Raw genomic sequence first — 27,752 nt, forward strand, 5'->3', positions numbered from 1 at the left:
TGCTCGGGCAACAGCGCCTACTAGTGGGCAGAAGCTAATATTTGCGGTGGCTCACCTGGGAGCTAGAAGAGCATTATGCTGAGAGCCTGCAGGCCTGGATCCAGGTCTCATCTCTTCTGTCAAGGCACAGCCTCTCCCAAGGCTTTGTGTTTTGCATGTGTCAATGAGGTTGGACCAGATGTTTTCTAGCTTTTCCACATGTTCTTTCATCCTTAGACTCTTAAATCCTCTTAGCAGTATATTAGGGACATTTCAGCACTCAGCAGAAAAACCAACGCTGGGGTGTAGCATCAGGTGAGAATGTCCCCCCACCTCGGAGTTCAGCACCATGAGTGCACATAATGTGGTCCAATTCAAAGACCTCTAGACTTGGAGCCAGATGAACCCCACCTGATATCCAGCCTTGCTATCTACCTCTCAAGTCATGCACAAGATTCTTCCTAGGTTAACTCATTTGCTAATGAAAGCTAATTGCCTTATCTAGCTTTTAGTTATTGTGAGGTTAGGTTCCAACAATATGAAAGTGATGGAGTTTTATGCGAACCTGCAGGATACGATCTTGATATATCAGAAATTTAAAAGTAATGTTAGTTATAACTTTATTCTCACTGTCTGTGGTATCATCAAGTAAGAAAGCACATTTGATATCATAAAGTACCGTATAAATATAAGGAGGACTTAGTAACATCCTAGGAAGATGCTCATGGCTATTGTTGGGCACTGAAAATGCTATAGCTTAAGAAACACCCTCTCTAGTTACCTCAGGGTTAAGTTTGCTCTTAAATAACTAGAATACATTTGGAGATTTCCCATCACAGACACTAAGAGTCATTGGGCAAATCAAAGTATTTTCAGATTGGGATGGAGCTTTAGGGAAATATAAATTCCCGCGAGAGATACCATAGAGCAGATCATGAATCAAAAATAACCGTTGCAACAGCAGTTGTAACTGTACTAGTAAATATTGATTTTTTTTCCTGTTAACAGATCAATCATGAAGTGAATTTTAAATATAGGAAAATAGGCTAAGAATTCAGGGGAGGGGGTATGAAAATGTCTATGCGTAAATATTAAGTTGAAGAGACAATTTGGCTTTAGTCAATATAGATGCTGATATTCCTGTTAGGGATGTTGTGAGGTTTATTTATTTATTCATTCATTCATTCATTCATGAGAGACCCAGACAGAGAGGCAGAGACATAGGCAGAGGGAGAAGCAGGCTCCGTGCAGAGAGCCCGATGTGGGACTCGATCCCAGGACCCATGCTGTGAGGTTTGTGCAAGCTTCCTGCCAGGCTGGATGTTTTTAGGAATTTTAGAGTTCTGAAGCAATAGGCCAGGTTAGACGACAGGTGGAGCAGGCTCCAAAACCACAATGCTTGGGCCCCTCTTGCCCCTTTTTCAGCTTCAGTATTTCACTCTGTGGCTGCAGGCAAGGGACTTACTGTCTCTAGGCTGCCATTTCTGTAGCTGTGATGGAGATGATGATTGGACCTACACCAGCAGGTCGGTGGAAGAATTACCCAAGATGATATATTTAAATACTTACAACAATACTTGGCAAATACTAAGCGCTGAATAAATGTTGACTTTTATCTTCACTCTGGGGTCCCCAAGTTCCTGCAGGATTGGGGTTGAATCTGTAGCGCTAAATTGTCTAAGTAACATTTTGGTGAATATAAATCTTACAAAACTGCCTCACAGATGCAGCTGTGTCTCTATTATCCTCATATTGACTGTCCTCTTTACAGATGGGTCCAGAACACACATCTCCCTGCTTGTGCTTTCAATGAGCTCTCCATTTGAAGTTGAGCTATACCTCCTACAGCTGGAGAAAGAATCAGGACCTGTTCGAGCCCCTTTGTGGCTTTTGTGGAACTTTGTGGCCAGACAGTGAAGGCAGTCATCACTGTCCCCTTGGTACAGAGGCTGAGAAAAGGTTACCGCTGCACGCAGTACTTAGCACAGAATGCACACTTCCTAAGTGGGTTTGTCGAGGGGCTTACGGAATGACTGGACAGATGACTTGGCTGAGACCACCTGATCCTTGATGGGGGTCTACTTATTGCTTGTTTTGAAAACACATGCCTCAAGCTCTGAAAATTTAGGATATCTATCCAGGTTCCCGTGGCTCGTAACAAAGGCAAGACTCGCAGTTCTGTTTGATTTCCTTTACACCTTTATATATAACTTTGTCAACGGGTGCCATGTATTACATTCAAAACTGCAAAGCAGTGTTGTTTTTTGTTTTGCTTTTGTCATTATCTGATTTTTGCTTTTACTGGAGCCGTGTTACCTGAGGATGGAAGTTGCCAGAAAATAGTTGCCCTGACCTACACACTGTGCATGTGTATGTTACTTAGTTGAGTGAAGGTTGGGACTAAGGTGCTTGGTATCCAATTCACTGCCTTTCTGAACACAGCTAAGTGCAACTTACTAGGATGTAGCTCTGTAGGGCTAGGGCTCTTAGTCCTAACCATCCTTGTTTTGTAAGAATTCTCTAGAACAAACTATATTGTGGACCACATAAACGTGCTGTTCCTTTTAGAGCAAGGCTTCTCAAACCCACTGCACATTAGCATTGTTATGTCAGGGCCCCACCCCAGACCAAATAAATCAGAGCCTCTAGAGGTAAAGCATGAATATCAGTATTTTTTTAAAAAAGCTTTTGAAATAGGAAGCCAGAGTTTGAGTTTCAATTCTTTAAAATCTTCTCTGAAGGACCCCCCCCCCCCACCCACCACCACCTATATACTAATCTCCCTACCTGTCGAAGATTCTGATGTTTACTGAGAGCTCCCAAGATTTGGAGGTCAGAGAAGTGATGCTATATTGGCTCTTCTTTCCCTGGGTGTGGGAATGGCCCACACTCCTAACCAACACCAAAGATGTCAGAGTTATGATTGAATAATAAACTGTACTCATAGAAAAACACACGCTGACCAAGAAGATGGGCTTTTGAAGTCTGAGCTGGTTCCGATCTCAGCCTCACCTCCTTCTGTCTCTGAGACCTTGGCCAAGTGACTTAACCTCAGACATCTTAACTATCAAATAAAAATAGGTAAGCATTAGAGCACTATGAAAGAATGTATGTGGAGTGCTTAGGGCAGTGCTTGACATAGAGAAAAAAACACAGTAATTTTCTTCTGTATTTTTGTTAATGTTTTTTCACATGCAATATAATTAAGTCAGTGGAACATGCTTGCTTTTGCAACCCCAGGTGGGACTCCCCCTCCCAATCCACCGCCTTCCCTGAAGGTCCAGCCTAAGCAAATATGTATCTATAAATGAATCACCTCATGGCTAGACTTCATAATGACTTCCTTTAATCAGAAGGATTCAGCCTTTACTCCATCTTATCAGGTTTGTGGCCCTGGCCTTTATCCACCCACTCCTATACTGTTGTCTCTGACAATTTGGGGTGGTTTTTGCTTTGTTTCATTCTGTTCCTCCAACTTAAATTCTTATTTTAATTTCTTTGACTTTTTGCTTTTAATTTCTCCCAAGGCTTCTTATGTCTACCAGTGATCATAGCGCAATAGTAGCCACTGCTCGTTTGCCTGCTGTGTCTGTGCACACGTGTGTGAGAGAGAGCACAAGCACGTGTGCGTAGGGAAGAGAGAGAGAGGAACTGCCATCTGCTGCTTCCTCCCTCCCACCCAAGTCCCCATTGAATGTGCAAGCATCTCAGCAAGGATCATCTCAGCGACAACATGATGAACTAGTATAATACCATTGTATATACACAGCAGGGTGACAAAACTAGGTTTGTCCTAAAGTCCAGCTTTTAAGATATGATAAGGATTCCATTATTCATACGGCTAAATAGCACTAACCGTGGGAGGCTCAATATGTTATTTGAAGGCAGAGTTCAAGGAAGTAGGAAAAAACTGAATTTGATGTGTGATGTGCTACATACTATCACATCTTAAATGTCCATCAGTTGACATTCTTGTTAGATTCTGTATTGTCTAACACCATTCAGCAGTGCCATATGATATGTTCATTTACAACACAAAAGGCTTCTGTAAGAGTGCTTCTAATTAAAATAAGTGAACTTCTCTCAGTGCTAGCAGAATATGAGACAATTTAGCCGATTCTGTTCTTGTATGTTATCAATGAGTAGAAAGCCATTGAAAACTCTTCAAACTAAGATTTAAAAGAGACAACATTAGGGTGAAAAGTCATTGGTGAAAAGCAGAACTATTTTCAGCCAACTTGCTCTTAATGGTCTGTCCCTGAACTGTTTTGAATGCAGATAAAACAAACCTATTTGGGCAATGCTCGTCAGCTGTTATCGTGATGAGCAGTACAGAAATAGGTACCCCTTGGAAGAGTGGCTCAACTTGGCTGAACATGAAGAATCACCAGGAGAGCTTTTAAAATTCCAATCCTAGGACATCCCTCCTCAGACCGATAAAATCAGAATCTTCTGGAGCTGGAACCCAGAAATCAATGTTTTTATTTTTGTTTTTGTAAGTTCCCCCAGATTACCCAATATATTGACAAGGTTAAAAAAATCACTGTCCTAGGACTTAAGTAGTTTGAAAAACAGGTTGTCTATTATTATATGCATTAATGCTCCAGGTTTCTATAAAGCAAAAGCTTTGGTGATTAGAAAATGCCATCATTCTAAAACCTTCAGTGAATGTCATACGCACCTGTCACAAAAAGAATGCAAACTTCTTCTATTATCTTTCTGTAATTTCAGTGGAAGATAATTTCTGAATCAGCTTAATGGAAGCTCTGCTCTAGGAAGATAATCCCAGTGGCCATATGTAGGATAAATTGGAGCAATCTTTGTTTCTAGGAATACTTTACCATGACTTCATTACCCTGATATAACTTGATTCAACTTTTCAAACGGGACTCTGTTCAGAATATTTTGCAGAAGGTGCATAATAAGAAAGCTGATATATCATACAATTGGCATATAAGGTTTCAATTCATTGTGATATTTAAAAATAGAATATTACTTTTGCTTGTGCCTAAAATTTCAGTTATTAAAGTCAGATAGCAGTGATGACATGAAGACAAATGTGACCTGGCTTGATGCCTGTGTATGCATACAGTTTCTATTTTACTTTTGATGTTAAATAATGCACAAGTTTGGGAGTATCACCAGCTTTCAAATGGCTATGGACATTTTTTATCCTACCTCAAAAACAAGCAGTGTTTGCTAAAGAGGGCCTGTGACCTATTACACTAATAGTGCAAGGATCACACACACACACAAAAAAAAAACCAGTTTTCAATAAAAATATTATTTTCACATTAAATATGTCCACATTACCAAAAGACAAAACTGTAAGCAATAAATATGAAAACCAGATCCTACTACTCTACCTCCCTTGCTCAACCTGTTATTTGCCTAATAATGTCACCCTCCACCCATGCTATTTCTAAAAATGACTTGTTCAAATTCTGGATAACCTTTCAGACTTAGCTCAATACTAAGACTTCCATAAAGTTTCCCATTTATAAGAGTAAGTAGATCAGATACTGGAGCAGTCAGGAAACCATTGGAATGGCCCATGGAAGATAATGGATCCTGATTTGGGTAGTAGGAGTGTGGTGGAAAGAAGCCTTTCAAAGAGGCTTCACTCCAGAAGTTGCTATAGTTATGATAGGATACATCGGGAAGGGATGAGAAGAACCCGTGCCTGGTTCCACAGTAAATATGAAGCAATATACATAGCAAGTGATAATATATAGGCAAGCTTTGGAAACAAGTTATTCTTTTTTTATTCAGGCATCTTAATTCACTATCAAAATTCTCTTCAGACTGACTGATCCTCTGTCATTGGGTTTTTTAAATTGCTGTGCTAAGCTTTGCCAGCAAGCTCCCTCATACCAGCCCTGAGTCTGAATGTGAGCTTCCTACCAGCCCCTAATCAACTCTGTTTCCTTCATGCTCTGATGCCTTCAAGTCTAGTACCATTCCCCTGGTTTTTCACATTTAAAAGTACTAAGATACTTGTCCAAAAGATGGGCATTAAGATTGTAGTCTGCTTTTAATGATATGTAGTGTACGCCCCTCTAGGGGCAAGGATGTACTATGCTTGAGTAACTTTCTTTCCATTGTGAATGCTTCCCTAAAAGGCATAGTTTGTAAATTTTGTTCATGTGAAAAGAGAACATTTGGGCACCTTTTCTGTCCTGCTGATGTGTAGGGCTATTTTTATTTTTTGTTCTTAGCTTTTTTTCTGTGCTTGTGATTTTAAAGGTGCCAGACTGACTGCCCTCGAGCCTGTGTCCCCGATTTCTCCCAAGAATAGGAAAAATACGGGAGGCAGCAGAGCTGGTCATGTCTGGGTCCAGCATATTAGCCTGACCTACTCTGGAAGAATGTTCTCCAAAATATAAAGGAGAAGATTGTTCCTTATGAATACAGCCCATCTGCTTTCATAGCGGAGAAGACAAATTCTTGTTGTGCCAGCACCAAGTTACTGCAGAGGTTTGGGATCTAGTCAAGCTGAGCCACTCATTCTCTTTGGAAAAAACTAGAATGTTTTTCTCTCTCCCATCTCCACCTGTCACAATTCCATCCTTGAGTTGGGCTCAAGTGCCTCTTTCTCTCCCAAAACCTTTCTGGACCCCTCTCGTGTGATTTTCCTTCCACAGCTCCATAGCACTTTCTCCTATGGCACTTGGCACCTTTTTTCATGTGATTGAAGAATGGATATCATCTTGTTAAAGGCGCTGACATTGTCTCATCCATTCCTGTATATCATCACACAGAAGCAGAGTATAGTACTGGCAAAGAGTAGATACCTGGGGAACGTTTCTTGAACAGAATGAAAATTTCAAAACTTGTCTTTCAACCTGACCTTTAGGCGTCTGCCCTTTTCTTTCTCTCTGATCAGTGATTGAGATTCTCCTCCAGAGCCTCAGGGTTAGCTAGCAAACTCTCCAAGAACCATGTAGACTCAAACTTTTGGGTTCCAGAAATTATACTTTGGTCCAGCAATGGTCTGAATCAAAATAACTACCTCCAGGTATCTTACAGACCACCATGACCAGCAAACTATAACATTTAGTCAGAATTTTTTCCCCCCAAGGTGTGGTTCACCCATTGCTAGTAGTCTGGTGGACCATCAAGGAGCCCAGTTTAAGGTCTAGAAAGGGAAAAAGTAATAATTAAAAATAATTCCACTGACCTGAATTTAACAGATTCAAAATGTAAAATTACAGTTTTCACAGGAATCCAGTGTGCTCTTTTTTAAAAAAGGTTTATTTATTTATTTTAGAGAGAGAGCAGGGGCAGGGTGGGGGGAGGTCAGAGGAGAAACTCTTTAAGCAGACTCTCCACTCAGCACAGAGCCCAACACAGGGCTCAATCTCATGACTCATGAGACCATGACCTGACCTGAAACCAAGAGTCAGATGCTTAACCAACTGAGCCACCCAGGTGTCTCAGGAATCCATTATGCTCTTCTTAATAATCATCGCATTCTTAAAGATTGCACATATATCACAGACCCCTATTGATTGGTATTATTTGACCAGTGTTCACCAACAGTGCCATGTAGCTCAAAATATTTTCATGTCATTAGTATGTTTATTCTGCTGCTGCTAAACCTTTATTTTTCATTATCACTGTTGTATTGCATTATTTCTTTAGTTCACCAAAATAGATCAGTGATTTCAATATGATTCAATGAAGGCAGGAAAAATAGTAATAAAGATAATACCATAAATACCACTTTGGATTAATCTTAAAAATGTAAATTTTGGTGATTTGCACAAGCAGTTGAAAAAGAAAGGTTTGAATACTAAGAATGATGATGGCTCTTTAAAAAATAAGACTTTATGAATTGGTGATCCACTTGCCTATGATCCCAGTGTGTTTTCTGTGATAAAATGACAGATCAAATGAAGCTTTGAGAAGTTTAGCATCAAGTTCAAATATAGCACAATGAACTTTTTAGTAAACCAATTAAGCTGTTGGGTTGTTTGGTTGTTTTTTTCCTGAATAATCAGAAAACAAATACCATACACAATGACCTAGTTTTGTTACTAAAGGCAATTAAAATCCAAAATTTGAAAGGCAACTTTCTAAGGTTATACACATCTCATGATAAAAACAGTTGCATTTTTAACTCTTGGGTAGAAGTTTGTAAAACAAGCCACAAAGTTTATTACAAAAGTTTTAATCAAGTGTGAAGAATATGATACCAGGACTTTATAATATCAACTACAGTGGAGGCAGCTCAGTTTCCAAGAGTTTAACTCTTTTTCCAGTACTTGATACTTCTTGTTCCTTAGGGGGAAAATGATCTGTAGTTTGGGTTATATTTTAAAAATACATTCAAGGCCTGCAACAGAACATATAGAAATGTTTTCCAGTGCCAATGCAACCAGAGAGGATTAGAAATATATTTGCCTCTTTTCTCCCAAGTTGAAACATTTAGCCCTCCCATTTTTAGGTGTGAAATGATTGTCAATCCAATGTGATGGAGTGCTGAAAGCAGTCTTCAGTGAGAAATCTCCCCATAATGTCAGCTCTGTGTTCAATCCTGATGCACAACGCTAAGCAGAAGCCAGAGAGCATAGTGGTTGAAACCATGGACACTGAAGCTAGATTAGTTGGATTTGAATTTCATTAACCACTTTAGTGACTCAGTTTCCTCATCTGTGAAATATGGATAATAACAGACGTATGTCATGGATGGTCGTAAACAGGAAATGAGTTAACATGTTTATGAAGCCCCTTAAAAATGCCTGGCACACAGGAAGCACTAGGTTTGCTACAGCTTATGTATTACAGCCCCCAGATTCTTGCTGACATTCCCAGTAACCTGTGATTATTTGTTAAGACTTTTTACTTATAGAAATAAAGAAGAAGAAGGAAAACTGGATGTGGATCTGATCCCTGACTCAAGATTCCCATGATGGAACCAGATAAAGATACAGACTGCGGCCAGCATAGTGCCTCACACTGACATAAATATTTGTCTTGAGTTATGCTTTATTGTTTCTATTTAAAACAATGAATTTTTGAAAACCTCAATCTGATGTCCATATGTGGTCCAGATGCCCAGTAAATCATTTTGAGAATGCTGAAAGCCCACAGAACACTGGGCTGGACAGTCACAACCAGGACCATCAGGACTCAAAGCCCTATAGTATGTGGAACTGTTGGCAGGTTTTAGGGATGTTCAAAGTATGATCAAACTTGGAGGCAATACTAACTGAATTGTAATAACTTAAAGGGTGTCAGGTATAAAAGATGAAACTTATTTCATGAGGCCCTAGAAGACAGAACTGGAAGTACTGGGTAGCAGTTAGCTTGAGGAAGCAGTCTGGTTCAGTATGAGAAAGAACTTTCTAGCAGTCAGAACTGTCAGGAAATAAAAGGGACTCCCTTTTGATCTGTCTGTCACTGAGGGCTGGATGTAGAGATTTTATAACCTGGGCTTTCCTGAAAGGAGTTGAAGTTTGATTTTTTTACCCAGTGCCCTCACAGTCTAACTAGACAAGTAGACTCTCCAAGCAGAAAGACGTTGCCTAGACCGTGCCTTCCACTGCTACCGTGCTGAGTCACATTCCTCAAACCTTGGTGTGAGATTAGAGGCACAGCACTGGCCTCGACATTGGAGGACCTGAGTTCTACTCTGTCACTTTCTGTAGGTCCTTGGGCTGTGAGGGTCCTCTCCACAAAGGCCGCATGTAAACTCCCCATCATGGCGGCCTTACTCGGGCCAGTGGTGGCTGTACTGGCGATCCTGCTCCTGGTGGCCGTGACGGTGGTGGCGTTAAAGTCCTCTTGCTGCGGACATGATGAATCGGCTGTCTCATCTGTGTTGGCTTTAGTCCTGGGAGGACTGAAGGTGTTCCTCGGTGTGTTCTTAGGAGTCCGTCTCTTTTTTCTTTCAGGCCGCTGTGCTCGCTGTGGAGAAAATGTGGTTGGGGAAGGGACAGGATGCACTGCCATGGATCAGGTCTTCCATGTGGATTGTTTCACCTGCATCATCTGCAACAACAAGCTCCGGGGACAGCCCTTCTATGCGGTGGAGAAGAAAGCTTACTGCGAGCCCTGCTACATTGTAAGTTCACGTTCTCTGCTGCTTTGCAAAGATGTCTTCTTTGGCAGAATGCCAATCACGCCAGATAGAGTATAGCCAGCAGATCTTTATTTCTCCCCCAATTTCAAAGTGTGTGTGTGCGTGTGTGTGTGTGTGTGTGTGTGTGTGTGTAGGTTGGCATATCTTAATTTTTTCCGATTGTCCCCTGTTCATATGAGGTCAGAAAGGCATGTCATGTTAGGAAGATCTGCTTGTCATCAATTAGTGGTCTGCTGGGAAGATCATCCCCCTTGTGCCTTTCCAGCATGTATGTACAAGCTCACACCCCACCCCTGCACAGCAGAAGGCTTCCCAAGTAGCAGAGCCATACCTCTTATTATTAGGTCTCACTGTGCATTTGAATTTGCCAGGATTCATAAAGAAACATTGCAGGGCCTCTGGACTCCTTAATGCTCTTTCAAATTCCTGAGCCCTTTGAGTCACCTCTTATCTTCCCAAAAGACTTCTTACCTACCATACCCAGCAGGTTTTCAATGATGCAAACAGATAGATCCTTTATTATACAGGAAAATGAATAGTAATGCTGACTGAGCTAATAATTCTGGTTTGTTTTAAGAACACAGTAACTATATTTTAATAACATAGCTGGGTGGCTAATAAATACTCACACTATCTTCATTTCTTACCGGGCTACTTAAATCTACACATTAAGCTATTTTGTGGTAGAGCAATTTGATGAAGGAATATAAACTTTTTTTAAAATTTAAAATACATATCTTTGCTCTCTTTCTGCATGATTTTAATCTGTTTAACACTTATGAGTGGAAAAATCGGTGCAGTGGAAAGATTGGTGCATTTTTGCAAACCCGCAAAAGAGACATGGTTTGGCCTCAGTGCCCAGGCATTTTAACATAAAAGAAGCCTTGGGTGCAAGGTCTCAGGAGTTTTACATAGCTCTGCAGAACACGGAGGTTCAAATTCACTGCAGAAGCTTCTGGCCTCATTGGTATCTTCCCATGACCTAAAGGCTCTACTCATTGCAGCCCTGGAGTCTGTGGCGCAGATCTGAAAGTTCTTGAAGATGAAGATCTTGCAGGGCTCAATATTGTTTTGCATCTCTTAGGTTCCATTTGATTTTGTTTCTCTCCCCAAAGGCGACTTAACTTAAACACATATGGCATCGTCATAGCGCCTCACAATGCGGGAGCTGGGAACAGATTCCTCTTTTTAGAAGTGAGAACACAGAAACACAGAGAGGAGGAAGATGACCTCTTCCGTTCAGTCCTTGGTGTCATAGCCAGGGCTATATTCAGTTGTTCACACCCCTGGTCCTATAGTCTCTGCTGACACCACACATTTTTAGTTTGTTTAGAACATAAACACAAACACCATAATGTCCTATTGGTCTGGAAAGGAGCTGTTACATATGAGAGAAAGTCTACTGAATGAAAGCTTCCCTCTTCAGGAAATAAGAATATTTCAAATCTCACCTTTTGAAATCTTTCCTGAAAAGGGGAAAATTTCAAAATCCCCTACCTTTATAAACAGACTGTATGGACTATCATTCACAATGACTTAGGGCTACTGCATGAAATTATTTACCTCAGTGAGCTCTCTGACGATGAGGTCCTCAGAGCCTCTGGAAGAAGCTGTGGCCGTTCGTCCTTATATGAAGTGACCACACAACGCTGTGGGTTCTTCTGTTTTGTTTTGTTTTGTGTTTTGTTTTTTGTAGCTCTATGTCTATTTTTCATCCTTTTGGGGACTGTATTGTTGATTCTTGCCACTTTAATGGTGCTCTGGCAGTGGCCGCCTTCATTTTTTCTCATGTCCCTCAGGGCTAGGAAGCATTGGAACAATATTGGGAAACAGTGTAACATGGTGTGAAGAACATGGCTTGAATTTCATTTCATCACTTAATGCTCTGTCTCCTTGAGAAAATTACTCGATCTTTCCAAGCCCCTGCCCTCCCCATATATATAATGGGGGTGATTGCAGGATTCTCCCCAGTGGCTTCTGAAGATGAAATGAAGCAATCCTGTAAAGCACACTTGGCGTGCCCAAGGAATGGTAATGGAATGCATGTTATTCTGAGATAAATTTTGGTAGTATTTCTGACATATTTAGTATTTCTGAATATGAGGACATTACATGTGTCGTGAGACCCCTTGGGCTTTAGCAAATTGTTTATAACCTCTCAGGCATACCCCTGTCCCATTTTTTAATGCTTTTCTTGCCCTTTTGAGGGTGTAATGAGACTGAAAAAAAGGTGTAATCAGGCTAAATTATGGGTTTCTACTGTGTGTCGGCTCAGGTTCCAAGCTCCATGCCAGGCATAGGAGCTCAGTGATTCTTCAGTTGATAATTCTCTCTGCTTTGGTTGCCTACTGTCAGACTGTGCTTATGACAAGGGGAGAGTATCTGGGAAATATTTAATCACATCCTTGGAAGAGCTGGGTGAAGTCAAACAATGGAAATTCTTACCATCCTTTTTGACTTCTCTCCTTCCAAAGAACCTTTAATCAAGATTTTTCTTTATGAGTTCTATCCATGGTGACTCTAAAAATGTAATTTAATTCTTATCAGAATTCAGTTAAGCTGGATTCAGAGACCCTTGTTCAATATTGATTTCAGAGTTCAACACAGCCCTCAAGCTCTCGGATGGATGTGTTAGTGTTTTAATTTCTTTGGGACTTTTCATTGGTACAATAAGCTGCCGCACCAGAAGTGTAAAAGTTTTCTTTTGACGAGATTTAGGGAAGCTGGGGGACTAAAAGGAAACAAATTGGTTTTGAAGACAGAATGTGTAGTAAGGAGGAGCCTGTGTCTTGGAATCAAAACTCTCCAACAGAAGCACCTGTGATGCCATCCATCCAAACTGTCTCTTGTTTTGTTGGTGGAAACTGAGGTACAAGAGACATCCTGTATAAAAAAATGGAGAAAACCCAGGCCCTGGGCCTCAGTCAGTATGTTTTTTTTTTCAATAGAATCAGAATATTAATGATCATGGTTTAGTTCATTATTTCTGTGTAAAGACCATCCATGTATGATGCTTTGAGTTTTAGAAAGAAGACTCTTCTAATATAACTTTAATTTGTTCTTGCTTAAATTGATTATTGATCAACTTAGATCATATTTGAATTGACCTTTTATATAATTTGGAGGGAAAATATATCAGGTATGTCTTTATCTTTGCTTCACTGATTATTCTGATTTTCCTGTTGTCTCTTGAATCCTTAATCCTTACACATACATAACTATAATTAAACCAGTTTGGTTCTCTGGGCACTTTAATTTTCTTTAATCATTTTATACGTGCTTTCTTTTGTGTTTTCTATTGGTTGACTTAATAAAATATGTATATAGCTTTCCATTGTTAATAACCTCTATTTTTTATCTTTTTATCTGTTTAGTTTTACATTACGTTTGTATACTACATTTTAAAGCTGTTTACCACTAGAAGGATATTGGGCATTTTCTATTCTTTCAGTATTGTGAATAACATGCCAATAAGTAGCTGAGTAAAAGTTTTATATTATTTTGAGTTTTTTCCCTACAAAATTCTTTGATTTATATTACCAAGTTTACTTTGTAGCAATTTGGAGAACTTTTGCTAGATTTGTTAAGAAAGATTTTTCAAATTCACAGAACCATCAGCAATGTGAAGCCATATATTAAACTATAACTTATCCACTATTGAGATTTATTTATATTTACTTTGAACAAATTCAATAAGTGTCTTACATAATAGTTATTTTTTTAAGATTTTATTCATTTATTTGAGAGCGAGTACAAGGGAGGGGAAGGGCAGTAGGAGAGGGAGAAGCAGGCTCCCTATTGAGCAGGGAGCCCAACTCAGGACTCTATCCTAGGACCCCAGGATCATGACCGAGCTGAAGGCAGATGCTCAACCAACTGAGCCACCCAGGCACCTAGTTATTTTATTTTTTAAAAGATTTTGTTTATTTATTTATTTTAGAAAGAGAGAGAGAGCACACTTGAGTAGAGGGAGGAGCAGAGGGAGAGGTACAAGCAGACTCTTTATTAAGCATGGAGCCTGATGCGGGGCCCCATCCCATGACCCCAAGACTGTGACCCAGGCTGAAATTGACAGTCAGACACCCAGCTGACTGAGTCACCCAGAGACCCCTGTAATAGTTATTTTAAGTTTATGTATAGTTGTTAGCAAAATCAATGAGATGCTTTTGTACTTTAGTGATCTCTTAAAAGCTTAGTTTTGATTATTCTTATGGATTTGTGTAAACAAATCAACAGATTAAAATGATGAGCACTAAGCTTCGTTCTCATTCATTTGGGGAATATGAATAATAGTGAAAGGGAATATAAGGGAAGGGAGAAGAAATGTGTGGGAAATATCAGAAAGGGAGACAGAGCATAAAGACTTCTAACTCTGGGAAATGAACTAGGAGTGGTGGAGGGGGAGGAGGGCGGGGGGTGGGGGTGAATGGGTGACGGGCACTGAGGGGGACACTTGACGGGATGAGCACTGGGTGTTATTCTGTATGTTGGTAAACTGAACACCAAAAAAAATTAATTTATTAAAAAAAAAGAAGTAAGGTGATATAAACAGAATATATTGCTTCTAGACCTTACCTTGGTGTGACCTTGGATAAGTCATTTAATTTCTGAGAACCAGTATCCTCATTTATAAAATGAGGCTCTTCTTATGAAAGGAAGATATTAGCTTCTTCTTTGTCTTCTAAGACTAGGAATGAACAATTGTGATGTTTTTTACATTACGAAATCCTTTACTAATATAAGGGCTTAATCCATTAATAACATTGTTATCATTGCTTTTTCCCTTAGCATACTCTGATACAATTTAGAAATCCTCTATGTTTGGGGTAATTTCATAGCTACAGTTGCTATGGAAATACTGAAATAAATGGACGTCATAGAAGGAATATGAGGACATACGTGAGAAGAAGAGGTTCATGCCTTGCTTAAGATTTTTATGTTGGTTTGAGTATGAGAGGCAGTAGCTGTACCTCCCATTCATTGTTCTTCTGTCCTGAATGAGACATGCCACAAGTATAGATTAACAGAAGAACTGCTGTGTCCTTAGCATTGCCAAGGAGTCTGGGCCTGAGACATAGCACATCCGAGATTCTCAAAGTCTGTTTATGAAATGGCAGCCAAAGATCTTCCCCTAAACCAGGTCTCTTAACTCAGAGTGGATCAAATCCAACTTCTAACTCTCCCAACAGTGGAAGTTGATACATTTTTTATTAGAGTTAAAATCCAAGTGATTAAAAGACCTCAGGAAACAGGAGGCCAACTCTGCAGGAGACTAAACACTGTGAGGTTCCTGAGCTTACACATTAGTGGCCAACATGCTAGCAGCCTTTTGCTCCCTTATGTCACTAAATGGCCACAGTCTCCTACCTCTGCAGGAAAGTTGTCCTTTAATACACTCAATTCCTCCTAATGGTGTTTTAAAAGCAGTTATGGCCAGTGCTTTATGTGGGCGTTGGGAAAGGAGCTCATTTTGGACAAAAGTTGAAAAATCCATGTGAACTTCCCTTCTCTTTTCTCAAATGCCCACACCTGCTCCCTCACCTCTAAGGAGTGTCTTTCTCCCCTCACATCAAGTGCACCTGCACACACTTCCTTCTTGATGTTACATCATTATCCCTCAAGCACTCTCTCAGAAAGGAGAAAATGCTTCAAGAAAGAGGGACATCTGTCAAGTATCCTCTAGAGCAATTTCACCATGCTAACTACTACTGATCGTTCTATCTGCACCCCCTCCTTACATTTTACAGTGCTCCTGGGCACGTCGTATTGCATGTTACCATTTCTACCAGAACCTTGTGAAATAGATGGATATGGGGGTGGGGGTGGGGAATTATTGGTCCCACCTAATAGTGGCTTTGTATTTTCAAAAGGAAAGACAAACTAAGGCTAGGGATAGATCTTCTAACTTGTATTTGATTACTAGATACATATTACCACCCGGAAACTAATATTCAATTCCTAAAGATATGAAGACACTGATAGCCCTCTGCGATTAGAGCCTTCCATTTCCAACATTTGAATTGATGACCACATAAGTCATGCCTTCCAGCATTCCAGAACCTGAAATGCTCAACTTCTGTTGGCAGAAAAACTCAAGCCTTTCTTTTCTTGAATATTTACATGTGACTCTCCCTGAAATACCTCAAGTTTCAAGGAAAACACTTCTTTTTATGTTTAATAATAATAATAATAATATTTGTTTAGTGCTCTAAATTTTATAGAGGACTCTTCTTTTATTTTATGTCACTTCTAATGATCCTAGAAAATAGTATGATCATTATTGCCTTCCTTTCCAGTAATAAGAAGCTGAGTTTTAGAAAAAGTCAACATGTCCTGTTCCATAAAGCATGAGCATCAGATCTGAGAGTTGACCTTGGCCCATGATTCTCAAGTCCAGCTCTTTTCATGCACCCAACCAGTCACTGGAAATCTCATCTGTTATGAATAGGTTTCTATTCTCATAATTAATTTTTTCTCTATTACCATTTTTTCATGATGTCAAGTTTAAAAAATACAGTTAACCTACACTCTGAATTTTATAAAATTTTTTGCCTTATTTCTGGACATATTAGAACAATATCAAGCTCAAAATATCCTTTCTTATGGTAGTCATTCTTAAATACAACCATGTTTTTAAGTATTATATGCTCATTAGAGAAAAATTAGAAAATGTATTAAAATATGCATAGTTCCCCCATCTAATTGATATAACAGTTTATATTTTACCACACATTCCTTTTTCAATATATCTGTGTATAGATATAATCATACATCTATATACATGTGGTTTACACATGTGTGTACACATACACACAAATGGGATCATACTATCCATACTAATTAGTAACTTGCTTTAGTTACATGACAGTACATTGAACTTTGCCTTCTCCAAAGGGCATTCACATGATGTGATGAGCAGTGGGTGTAAAGCTATATGTTGGCAAACTGAATTTAAATAAAAAGATAAATCACACACACACACACCCAAAAAAAGAAAAGAAAAAAATACCTATGGGCATTCAAAAAGAATATATATCACCTACATACCTCCCCCCCCCCAAAAAAAAGACTCAAAGAAATATTCTAGCAGACAGATAACCAAAATAAAGTATGTGGGAAATCCAGGGCTAATAAAATGGTGATAAGCAATGAACCAATGCAACTAATAGTTAAAGAGAGAGGAAAAGATAAATAGCAAATTCAGGCTAAAAGAAAATAATATTAATCACCTATTAACTACAATATTAATGGCAAAGTACAACTCAGAACAAAACTATTACATAGGCCAAAATACATTACTTTATTGCTAAATGTCACAGTTCTAGAAAAACAGCCCTGAGCCTTTCTTTGTTAAATATCATTACATTGAAACATATAATACAAAAATATTGATGAAATATAAGACGAAAATGGTTAAACCATATGCTTTATAAATCTTTAACACATTCTGTGCAGTCTTTGACAAACCAATTATGGAAGTTGAGTAATATGATTAATATGATTGATTTGATCCATATAAGCAAAGAGATTGTATCTTCTTTTCAGATCTCTGTGGAAGACTTAAAAAACATTGTCTCATAGTCTAAGAGGAAAGTATAGTCATTTTTCTACTTTGGCTCGCAGAGTTGCACGTAGCATTACAATAAGACAAGAAACCTATCAAAGGATAAAGAAATAAGCATACTCGTGGGTTAAAGACTTCTTAGAAAGTAGTGCTGATGGTAATGCTGCATGACAACCAGAATGAGACTCAGCCAGAGTTGAATTCCAGTACAGCTAGGATCATTAACTGCAGCAGGAAAGGATGCATATATTTTCATCTAAAGGCCTAGAAAAGGACAACCAAGTCAACCTACAGGAATAAGGAAATCATTAAAGGCAGTTATTGATAAACTGAGGAATATTATAATTTGCAGGTCCAGATGATTCTTTGAAAATTTAAAAATTAATATTGCACTTAAAATTTTATAGAAGAGACTATGACCTGTGCACACTTAACATGCAGAGGAAGAACACCTGAATAATTCCATGAATAGGGGTAGAATGCAAACCTACTACCTGAGAAAGCACCTGGAAATTTCACCAAAAGGACTTCTCAGGTCTTTAAAGAACAAATGATTCCTGTGCTAGTTCAACTTTCAGAGCTCAGCAAGACAAGATAAGCTTCTCAGATCATTTTAGATAGCTAACCTGATCCTGATCAAGAATACCTAAACAGGGATCCCTGGGTGGCGCAGCGGTTTGGCACCTGCCTTTGGCCCAGGGCGCGATCCTGGAGACCCAGGATCGAATCCCACGTCGGGCTCCCGGTGCATGGAGCCTGCTTCTCCCTCTGCCTATGTCTCTGCCTCTCTCTCTGTGACTATCATAAATAAATAAAAATTAAAAAAAAAGAATACCTAAACACGGTTGCCCCCAAAAAGAAAAGTCTGCTCATCGGACTTTCACGCATGCAAAAATCCTAAACGAAGTATTAGCAAATTGAGTGCCATGTAATGAAACATCCCAGGTAATTCAATGTTAGGACAATGTTAGGAACACTTTAACATAATCCATTACATAGATATCAAATGTTAATAAATTAGTCATCTCCATAAATGCCAAGAAGGCATTTAATGAAATTTATCACACATCCTTGTTTAAAACAAAAGCAGTTGCAAGAACACAAAACAAGCTCTAAGTAAAACAGAAAAGGAAAGAAGATATATGTTTAATAGGATAAAATAAACTAATGGCCAGCCTTCTTCCTCTATCTAGCTGGATGTGCATAGGATCACTGCTATTATATTAATATTGTTTTTAACATTCTAGCCTTCATAATGGGAATTGGGAAACAAAAAGTCTTATACAAACTTTAATGTCTATAACTTTTTCTTTGTTTTACATGTATATTTCAATTTATTGTGTTATATTTCTAACACACAAAGATAGAAAGCATAATATGATGAAATCTCATGTACCCTTTATCCAGTTTAACAAATAAAACAGAAATTCCATTGAAACCCTTAGGTTCTTGTTCCTAATCACATTCCCAGAACTCTTGTACAGAGGTAGTCATTATGTTAAATCTTTTCTTATCATATCCATGCACTTTTTTTATATTTTGCCTACATATCTCTAAAAATATGGTGTCGTTTGTATGTATAGTGTTTCTTAATTTTAGATGAATAGCATTTATCATACCTATTTTTCTGAGACTCTCACTCAAAGTCCTAAAACTAGGATGTATCAATATTTATAGATGATGTGAGTATTCTAGAAAATCTGAGAAAAATCTAAAGTCTTAGAATAATAAAAGTTTAGTCAGTTGACAAAATTACAATTATAAATTTAGGTTTAGAAAATACAACAGGAACAAAAGCCCTATACAGAAGCAACAAAAAGTATAAAATACTGAGGTAAATCTTTAAAAGCATAAATGATCTAAGTGAAGAATGCTATAAAATTTTACAGGGATAATTAACCCGTGAGCAAAATGATTTTGGGATTGAATATGCTTTGGAAAGCACCTCTCTCTTCAACAGGCATTCATATCATTACCCTGTAATTATACAAGAGCAAGGCTGTAGGGGAGGGGAGATAGTTACTGCGTTGCCCGTTGTAAAGGTTTTTATTTAGCCCTTTTTCCCAACTAGCCCCCAGTCCTCTGCTGACCAAGGCTGCTGCTCACCACACCCCTATAGGCTCCAGGCTGACCCTTGGTGAGGGTAGGCAGGCATGACCTGCAGGCAGACTGTCCAGAAAAAGGAAGAGGCTAGCTGAGTGTAACCCTTTTTTTTTCCAGTTCCGATCCCAAAGTATATTTATTTTTGTTGTTATAGTATTAGAATGTATTTCAAAGGCCAGAAGGAAGGAACCTTAGAAATTCAATAATGTCAGTTTACAGCTGAGAACACCTAAAACCCAAGAAAGCTGACTGATTTGCCCTAGGTTATATGGTTTATTAATGGCAGAGGCAGGAATAGAAACTATGAACCTTGATGATGCCTTCAAAGATCTGCTTTCTTTGGGACTGACATGAAGAGGTTTAATCATATGTGGCTACAGACCCCAGAGAAACATCCCTAGAAAATGTTGGATTCCATAAATTTTGGTTGGAGAATGTAGAAATAGGACAGGGTTTGCTTCAGCTCCAACCAAGATGGAGAGTCTCAGATTTCCAGGTTAAATGCCTCTGAAACTTTATGCTAGAACCTTCCCACTGCCCTAGTTTGTTTATTTTTAAATCAAGCATGAACTCACCACTCGGTATTTGCCAGAGTTTGGATGAATGTCAGCATCAGGCCACTGTAATAATGGTTTAAGATTATTTAATCCTATTACTTGTACACTTCATTAGGCTGAGTGAATTGTTGGCAGTGGTTCAGTAAACTTCCTACTTTAGAGATAAAAGGATGGAAAGAAAACAGGGAAAGGAGTCTGTTCCTCATTTTCTTTCCTATTTATCGTTTGTCTCTGAAAGGATAAAGGAATGATAATTACCCAGATACAGCACATAATCTTGTATTAGCAGGGTCTCCTGAACTGCTCTGTCCCCTCAAAAGAGAAAAAGTATCTATAATCTTATGTTTCCAATTAGAAGAAAAGGACTGGGACAGAGGGGGAGAGAGAGAGAGAGAGAGAGAGAGAGAAAGAGTGTTTATGCTTTAAAAATCAATGTTAAAAATAAACCTGAAAATAAGAGTCAAGAGTCCTAGGTAAGACATTCAATCTTTCACTTAGCAGGCCCAGTGTGAGGCAACAAATGATTATCAAGAAAAATCATGGAATGTAGAGTCAGACCTGGTTCACACCCAGCTTGACCAGCTACCATTCTATAGTCACCTCATTTATTTTACCTTAAACTTCCCCCATGAATAGAATGGAAGTAATATTTCTTACCTCAGTTGCTAAATGAGGGTTCAGAGAGGCTGACAGAGCTGAACAAAAAATCAAAGTGTGGGGGCTTTGAACAGTAAATAACTGCAGAGGGCCAAGCCCCAGCTACGTGCAACAGAATCAGCAATGGAGAACTTTGCTTCCCTTGAATCCCCACAGGGCAGTTATGAGTCAGCATTGCAGTCTCCAGAACGTTGCGTGTTGCTGGTTCGAGAGCTCGTAGCATCTGAGGGGCAGTGACAAGTCATGAGACTCTGAAAGTTTGGTTTTCCCAAAATGTATGAGAGGTCACCTGCTTTGGAATCACCCTCAAGTCCTCATGAAAAAAGTAGAGTTCTGGATCACTCCCCAGAATCTCTGCACAGGGAGCTGAGACATGTGCATCTTCTACAAGACTCTTGAGGGAGGTTCTTGTACATGCTCAGTTTGAGATCCATGCGTCTGTATTTCTAGCCCAGCTCATCTAAGAAGTAGTCCCAAAATACTTCACTATCTCCCATCTCTTTCCTTCACATTCTTTTTTTTTAATTTTTTATTTATTTATTTATGATAGTCACAGAGAGAGAGAGAGGGAGAGAGAGGCAGAGACACAGGCAGAGGGAGAAGCAGGCTCCATGCACCGGGAGCCCGACGTGGGATTCGATCCCGGGTCTCCAGGATCACGCCCTGGGCCAAAGGCAGGCGCCAAACCGCTGCGCCACCCAGGGATCCCCTTTCCTTCACATTCTTTTTACCACACTTGCCCAAATGGGACTGTCTTCTCCTGGACGTTGTTTTATGCTTCGGTCTGTGCTCCAGGCTGCTGTCTGCCTCGTGCCTTTTCCCATCTCCATGGTTTGAAAATCTGTATCAACCAACCTTAAAAAGCTTTTCTGGAGCTATCCCAAATAGATGTGGCCTTTTCCGATGCTGTGCTTTTGTTTCTTCCTCTCTCCTATGACTTCACTCTCTACAACTGAGATTGAAGTCAGTTGTCTTTGATACATTCTCTTGCTGTTTGAACCCAGTAGAGAGTGCACCATGTTGGAATCAGGGTATCTCATTTTGTTCCTCTTTATCTTTTCCATGATTCTTGTCACAATAGGTGAGCCATCCCTGCTTCGATATTTATGGGGGTTGGGAGCAGAAGGGACCTGGTTTCACTCTAGATTCCAGTGTCTCATGAGAAGGTCTTTGACTCTTTGCCCTTTGGTACACCTTGGGTTTGAGACTCCCTGTGCATGTAAGAAGCAGAGAGGAGAACTTGGCTCTGGGAGCCTGTGAGCAGTCACTGCTGAAATGTAAAAGATTGAAGGGAAAGATGTGAGAGTGGAGCCAGCTGTCTAGCTTCCAGTCGTAGAATTATCATAAGAGCTGGCGCTCTCAAGGTCAAACACACAGACCTGACTCCGGGATGAAAACTGCCAGAGTTTGAATGGGGGTTCTCTGATGTTCCGATGACTTTGAATGGGCCATGGTAATTCCCTCTAGCCAGGGAAGCCAGCTTCCAACCAGGCTTGAAAGAAAGAAAGAAAGAAAGAAAGAAAGAAAGAAAGAAAGAAAGAAAGAAAGAAAGAAAGAAAGAAGAAAGAAAGAAAGAAAAGAAAAAGAAAAGAAAGAAAGAAAAGAAAAGAAAGAAAAGAAAAGAAAAGAAAAGAAAAGAAAAGAAAAGAAAAGAAAAGAAAAGAAAAGAAAAGAAAAAGAAAAGAAAAGAAGAATCTGCTTCCAGGATCTCTCTTTTGCTCACCTCCCCGCAATCAAGTGATGCCAGCAAGGTTGGCATCGTCATTATAACATGGGGAGTGCTCTTTTTGAACCCTTCATGATGACAAGGGTCTGGTATGCTGTAAGTCTTCAAAAATGTTTACTTTTAAAAAAAATTTTTTTAAATAAAAAACTTTACTTTTTTTAACTTCAAGATTGTTTAATAAAACAGTCTTTTACATTTATAATATGGGAAAGCAGGATGCCAAGAGAGGGGGAAAGACATGCTCGAGGGTATCACAGGTGGATGGAGGTGCTTAGAACTCTTTAAGCCAAAAAAAAAAAAAAAAAAACTCTTTAAGCCCTGAAAGCCATGAACACACATATGTAATGAGTTTATAAATTATATCAAAATATTGTTTTTGAAAGGAGAGTAAAAATGTCTCCACAAAAGCTATTTTTCACCTTATGGGCTGGCTCTTTATTAATGCTGAAAGGTATTTGAGGCAGCTTACATTAAGAAAGTCACTGGGACACATTAGTTAGAATAAAACTGAACCTTCTAAAACGTATCCCTTTAAAAAGTCAAAATTTGTATTTTTAGTCTAGTTTAGGCAGACTCTAAATTCTATTATAAAGCATAACAAATACACAAATAGGTTTTCCACAAAATAGATTGTAAGAAATGTGTCAGGGTCTCCCAGGAGAGGACTGGGGGAGGAGACTAGGGACATTTTGGTGAAAACAGGCATTGATAAGAAAGTCTTCATGGAGGAAGACGCATATCCTATGGTGTCACGTGGTAAATCTGATTTTCTCCTAATACCACATAGTCAGTCTTTTTCCACTCTTGACAAGACAAACGGGAATTGTTACTATTCCTTCCCCAAAATGAAGGCTTAATAAACCAAGGGCTTTGGAAAATGAGGAATTAGCCTAGGATTAGAGCAGAACTTTGAGCTACTTCCTGCACTCTAAATCTTAGCCTCTACCTTTCTCTTGAAGTAAATTCAAGCTAACAGATGGCCTGTCATCAGATAGGATTTTTTTTTTTAAATCAGCAAGTCTTTTTTTAATAAACCTCAGGCCCCAGTTTGGTTACCACTGTTTTGAGAGTCTTTCCCTATGTTCTTCTAAGCTGAAGACAAGCACTCCACTTGTCCTCAGAGCTTTTCTCTCTACCTTGGTTTTACTCCTTCACCTTTGTTTTAAGACAAGGAGCACTTTATGGGAGAACACATCGTTATTCCAACAGCCCACCTTTCTGTGCCCACCTTATATCGGCTGGCAGTCTCACCCTCGTGGATTCTCGCTCCTCATTTTTTTCCGTTGTTTTTGGTGCCTCTTTCCCCTGTTCAACCCCAGACCTTACCCTGCATCACCCAAAATAGTGCCCAGAGCAATACCTCTCTCCCTGAAGGCCAGTTAGTTTTGGGTTTGTGCGTAAGTTTGGGGTTTTCATTGTTTTCTCTTTCTTCTTCTTCTTTTTTTTTTTAAATGAAGGTACTAGTCTGCTTGGGATACTATAAGAAAATACAGTAGACTGAGTAGCTTAATGACTTCCCCAAAAGAAATTCCATAATTTTCAAGACTGCAAGTCCAAAATCAGGATGTGTGTATGGTCAGATTCTGATGAGATCCCTCCTTTCTGGCTTCTTACCATGTCCCCAGGAAACAGGGAGGGGGAAAGAGAACAGCTCTGTGGTGTCTCTTCTTATGAAAGCACTAATCCCATCATGAGAGCCCACTCTCATAACCTCATGTAAACCTAATTACCTCCCAAACACCTCATCTCCAAATACTATCACACTGGGATTAGAGTTTGAACATATGAATTTGGGGGGAGACACAATTGAGTCCATATTAATGGATTACATCTTTTGGCCATATGTCTGTGAGTGCATTGTCTGCCCTGGGTAATGGGGTAACAATTAGAATATCCTGTGTTTCTGGGTATAAAAGCTGTGTACTTAGGTAGTTAACAGGTGTTTATGAAGCATCCGGTTGCCTTTAATTTTTTTTTTTTTTTTTTTTTTTTGGCTACACTCTCAGCAGAGCCCTATTAGTGTTCAAAACATTGCAGAGCCATGCTGCATTTTCCCTTAAGGATACACTTTTACCCACTAGATCTTACTTCATTTTTAAGACCAGAAGGAGAGAAAGACTTGGTTCTTTACAGGGTTGTTGTGCATTCCTATTAGATCATTAGGAAATTGGCACAAGTGGCAGGAAGCCCGACTGGCCTGAGTCTGGCCAGGCAGTGTCTGCAGGTCATTCCAGCAAAGCTGTTGGAATAACGATGTGTTCTCCCATAAAGTGCTCCTTGTCAAAGTCTTTTTTGGAATTAACTCCTCATGCATGGATCAATAAACCTCACCAACTTGCCAATGTAATTAAGAGGTGGAAGGTTAAGCATTACCATTAATTAAGTTCAAAGTAAAATAAAACGAAGAAGGTTGTTTTTTTTTATGAAATTGTGCTGTCCCATTCTGCTCAAGGGTGTTTCTGACTTCTTATAGAGGAGAATCCAGAAAATGGAGGGGTCATGGTCTCCACTGCCTTGGTTAAAGCAAGCATTTGAACACATGTTACCTGAATATTTTTAACTAAAGAGTAAACTCTTTGCCAATTCTAAGAGCCGGTGAATGAACACCTGAGGGCTGAGTTCAGTGCTGTGGGGGCTACAAGCAGCATGAGACTCAGCTATGGTTTCACCGAGTCCTTAGCTGAATGAGATCTACCAGACATGCACACGACCATAACACAGGGCCGAATCTATCTGGGAGAGAGATTCAGGCAGTGGTGGGAGCTCAGAGTAGAGGGTGGGGGTGCAGGGGACCAGCATCAGAAAAGATCCCCCAGATGGTGCAGCATTTGAGCCAGGCCTGGAAAGTGGAGTAGGATTTGATAGGGGGAAGAGGAGGAACAAGCACAATTCACAATTCCAATTTCTGAATATTTATTTTCCTTGTTGAACTTTACAATTTCTGGAATCAAAGGAAAAGAACTCAGCCTTGATGGTAAGTAGGGATTTATTGAGCATTCATTGCCTGTGTGCTCTTCCGTGAAAATTTGGGAGTGAAGGAGGTAAAAAGTATCTCCAGGTGCATAGGTTTTTCTGTATACACGGCAGATCATCCTAGACTCATCACCTTCCTCTGATGACATCTTAAAGGGATTCATCACAAAGGCCAAATTCCTTTGTCTTGAGACCACAAGAAATAAGAGCCAAGGGAATGGTCTTGGTGATACTACCCTTCCTTTTCTAAAGAAAAAAAAAAAAAACTAGCAGAGAAGCATGTATGTACTTCTAGACAGTTTAAATCCATTTTGCTGGTAGAATTGAGTGACAAAGGATTTAGCCATTGAAGCTAGAAGGGATCTTGAAGAGTCTCTAACCCAAGCCCCTCTTTCTGCAGATTACTAAACCGAAGCCCAGTAGGAGTACGATTTTTCCAGGTAAAAGAGAACCACGCAAATTTCCTAAATCAGATGGCAGCCAGTTTGTTATTCAATATTTATGTTACCTTTACATGGTAGAAGATGATTATTAGGCTTTTTTAAGGAAGAATAACTTGATTTTCAATTCTCTGAGTCACCGTTGTATGGAATTAGGCAACTTCATTTAATGATCTACTTGTTTTTCAGCTGTGTTAATTATATATCTTATAGCATTTACCACCTGTACCAATTGCTTAGCCTAATAATACCTTACACTTACATGCATGTGCCCAAAGTACTTTTATACTTGTTTTTTTATTTGATGTCCACAACAGTCCCACGAGGCAGGTGTTAGTCCTAGATTAAACATGAGAAAACCAAGGTCCAGAGAAGGTAGCCCGTATGGCAAAGAACCTGAAACAGGGCTCTGACCTCCCATTTTCTGCCTGAGTCGAGTTTTCTTACTCTGCTTCTCAGTTGCCTGCCTAAATAGTTTTCAGTCGCTTATTCATCCAGTGAATATTTACTGAGTACCTTCCATATTTCCAATAGTGTAGGGAATTGAGGATATGAACTTGAGAAAGACAGGATCCCAGTCCTTGGGGAGCTCACTATTTGAAAGAGATAGCCATCCAAACACAGACCAACACAAAGAATGCTAAGTGCATAATGAGCATAGCAACAGTGTTTGGGAGTTGAGGGTGACACAAAAGATTGAGGGACTAATCTTGTCACTATTTGAGCACATTACATCCCTGTCTCCCCTCAGCCTCCATGAAGGCTCCTTGCCCAGGCCTCACACTGTGCTGCCATTCAGTTCACATTTGTGGATGATGGTACTGATGATTTTTTCCTCTGACTTCCACGACACTGGAGAGGTTTTCTGCTGCCCATTGGGTATAATAGATTTTAATTTACAATTTGAGTCTGCCTTTTAAAAGTTTTTAAGGAAACTAAGCAACTTTATGAGATAGCTTCCAAATACCACTCACTGTAGTCATGATACTCTGTTTTAACCAGTTCACGCCCAACATTTGCAGTCTAGAGGGTTGTACTTGCATCAACTATTCTCTTAAATCAGTGAACTGTAACTTTCATTAGGGGCTAACACATCAAAACAGACTTTTAATCAGTCTTTAAAAAATCTAATTATTCCCAAGTATCTAATCATTACTGTTTCATTGATGTTTTAAGTGGCAGCAAGCATTTCAACTGTTTTTCACAGGAAGAGGATGGATATTAGTGGCAAAGAACCCCGTATTTTCAAAGTTACAGGGAAATTTTTCCTCAGAGCAAAGTTGTGATTAAATCTATGAATTGCACCAGCTTGGAATCCTGCACAGTGCTTGCATCTGGACTGATTTACATTGGCCATATATTAAAAACAATATTTCCCAGCACATTTATATACATTTTCTGGCTTTTGAAATCTTATTGCCAAACTTTGTAAGCATATATTAATTTTCAGAGCTACTAGAAATGAAGTGAAAATTAGGTCTTTTCTCTCATCTATCTAAAAGAACTTCCTTTAATCATTAAATTCCCCAGCTGTAATTAGTCCAATTCTGCTCTAGATAGGAGCTCATTATAAAGATCCTAGGTGAGCAGTCTCTCTAGCAGAAGTGACCTTTTTTTGGTTCGGTTTCCCAGCGTTTCCTAAAAATCTGGTATACAGGGTGCATTG

The 27,752-nt window shown here is 39.4% G+C and overlaps 1 protein-coding gene across 15 annotated transcripts in view; it reads left to right on the forward strand.

Moving 5' to 3' along the window:
- LPP (LIM domain containing preferred translocation partner in lipoma) overlaps positions 1 to 27,752 on the forward strand; it is a 674,822-nt gene that overhangs the window by 542,104 nt on the left and 104,966 nt on the right. For all 15 annotated transcript variants that reach the window (XM_055308459.1, XM_055308473.1, XM_055308464.1 and 12 more), the window contains one exon: positions 9,879 to 10,048. In XM_055308459.1, the coding sequence (XP_055164434.1) occupies positions 9,879 to 10,048 (170 nt within the window). The remainder of the gene's footprint in view (positions 1 to 9,878; positions 10,049 to 27,752) is intronic.

This window comes from Nyctereutes procyonoides, unplaced genomic scaffold (assembly GCF_905146905.1).
Source record: "Nyctereutes procyonoides isolate TBG_1078 unplaced genomic scaffold, NYPRO_anot_genome, whole genome shotgun sequence".
Taxonomy (NCBI): Eukaryota; Metazoa; Chordata; class Mammalia; order Carnivora; family Canidae; genus Nyctereutes; species Nyctereutes procyonoides.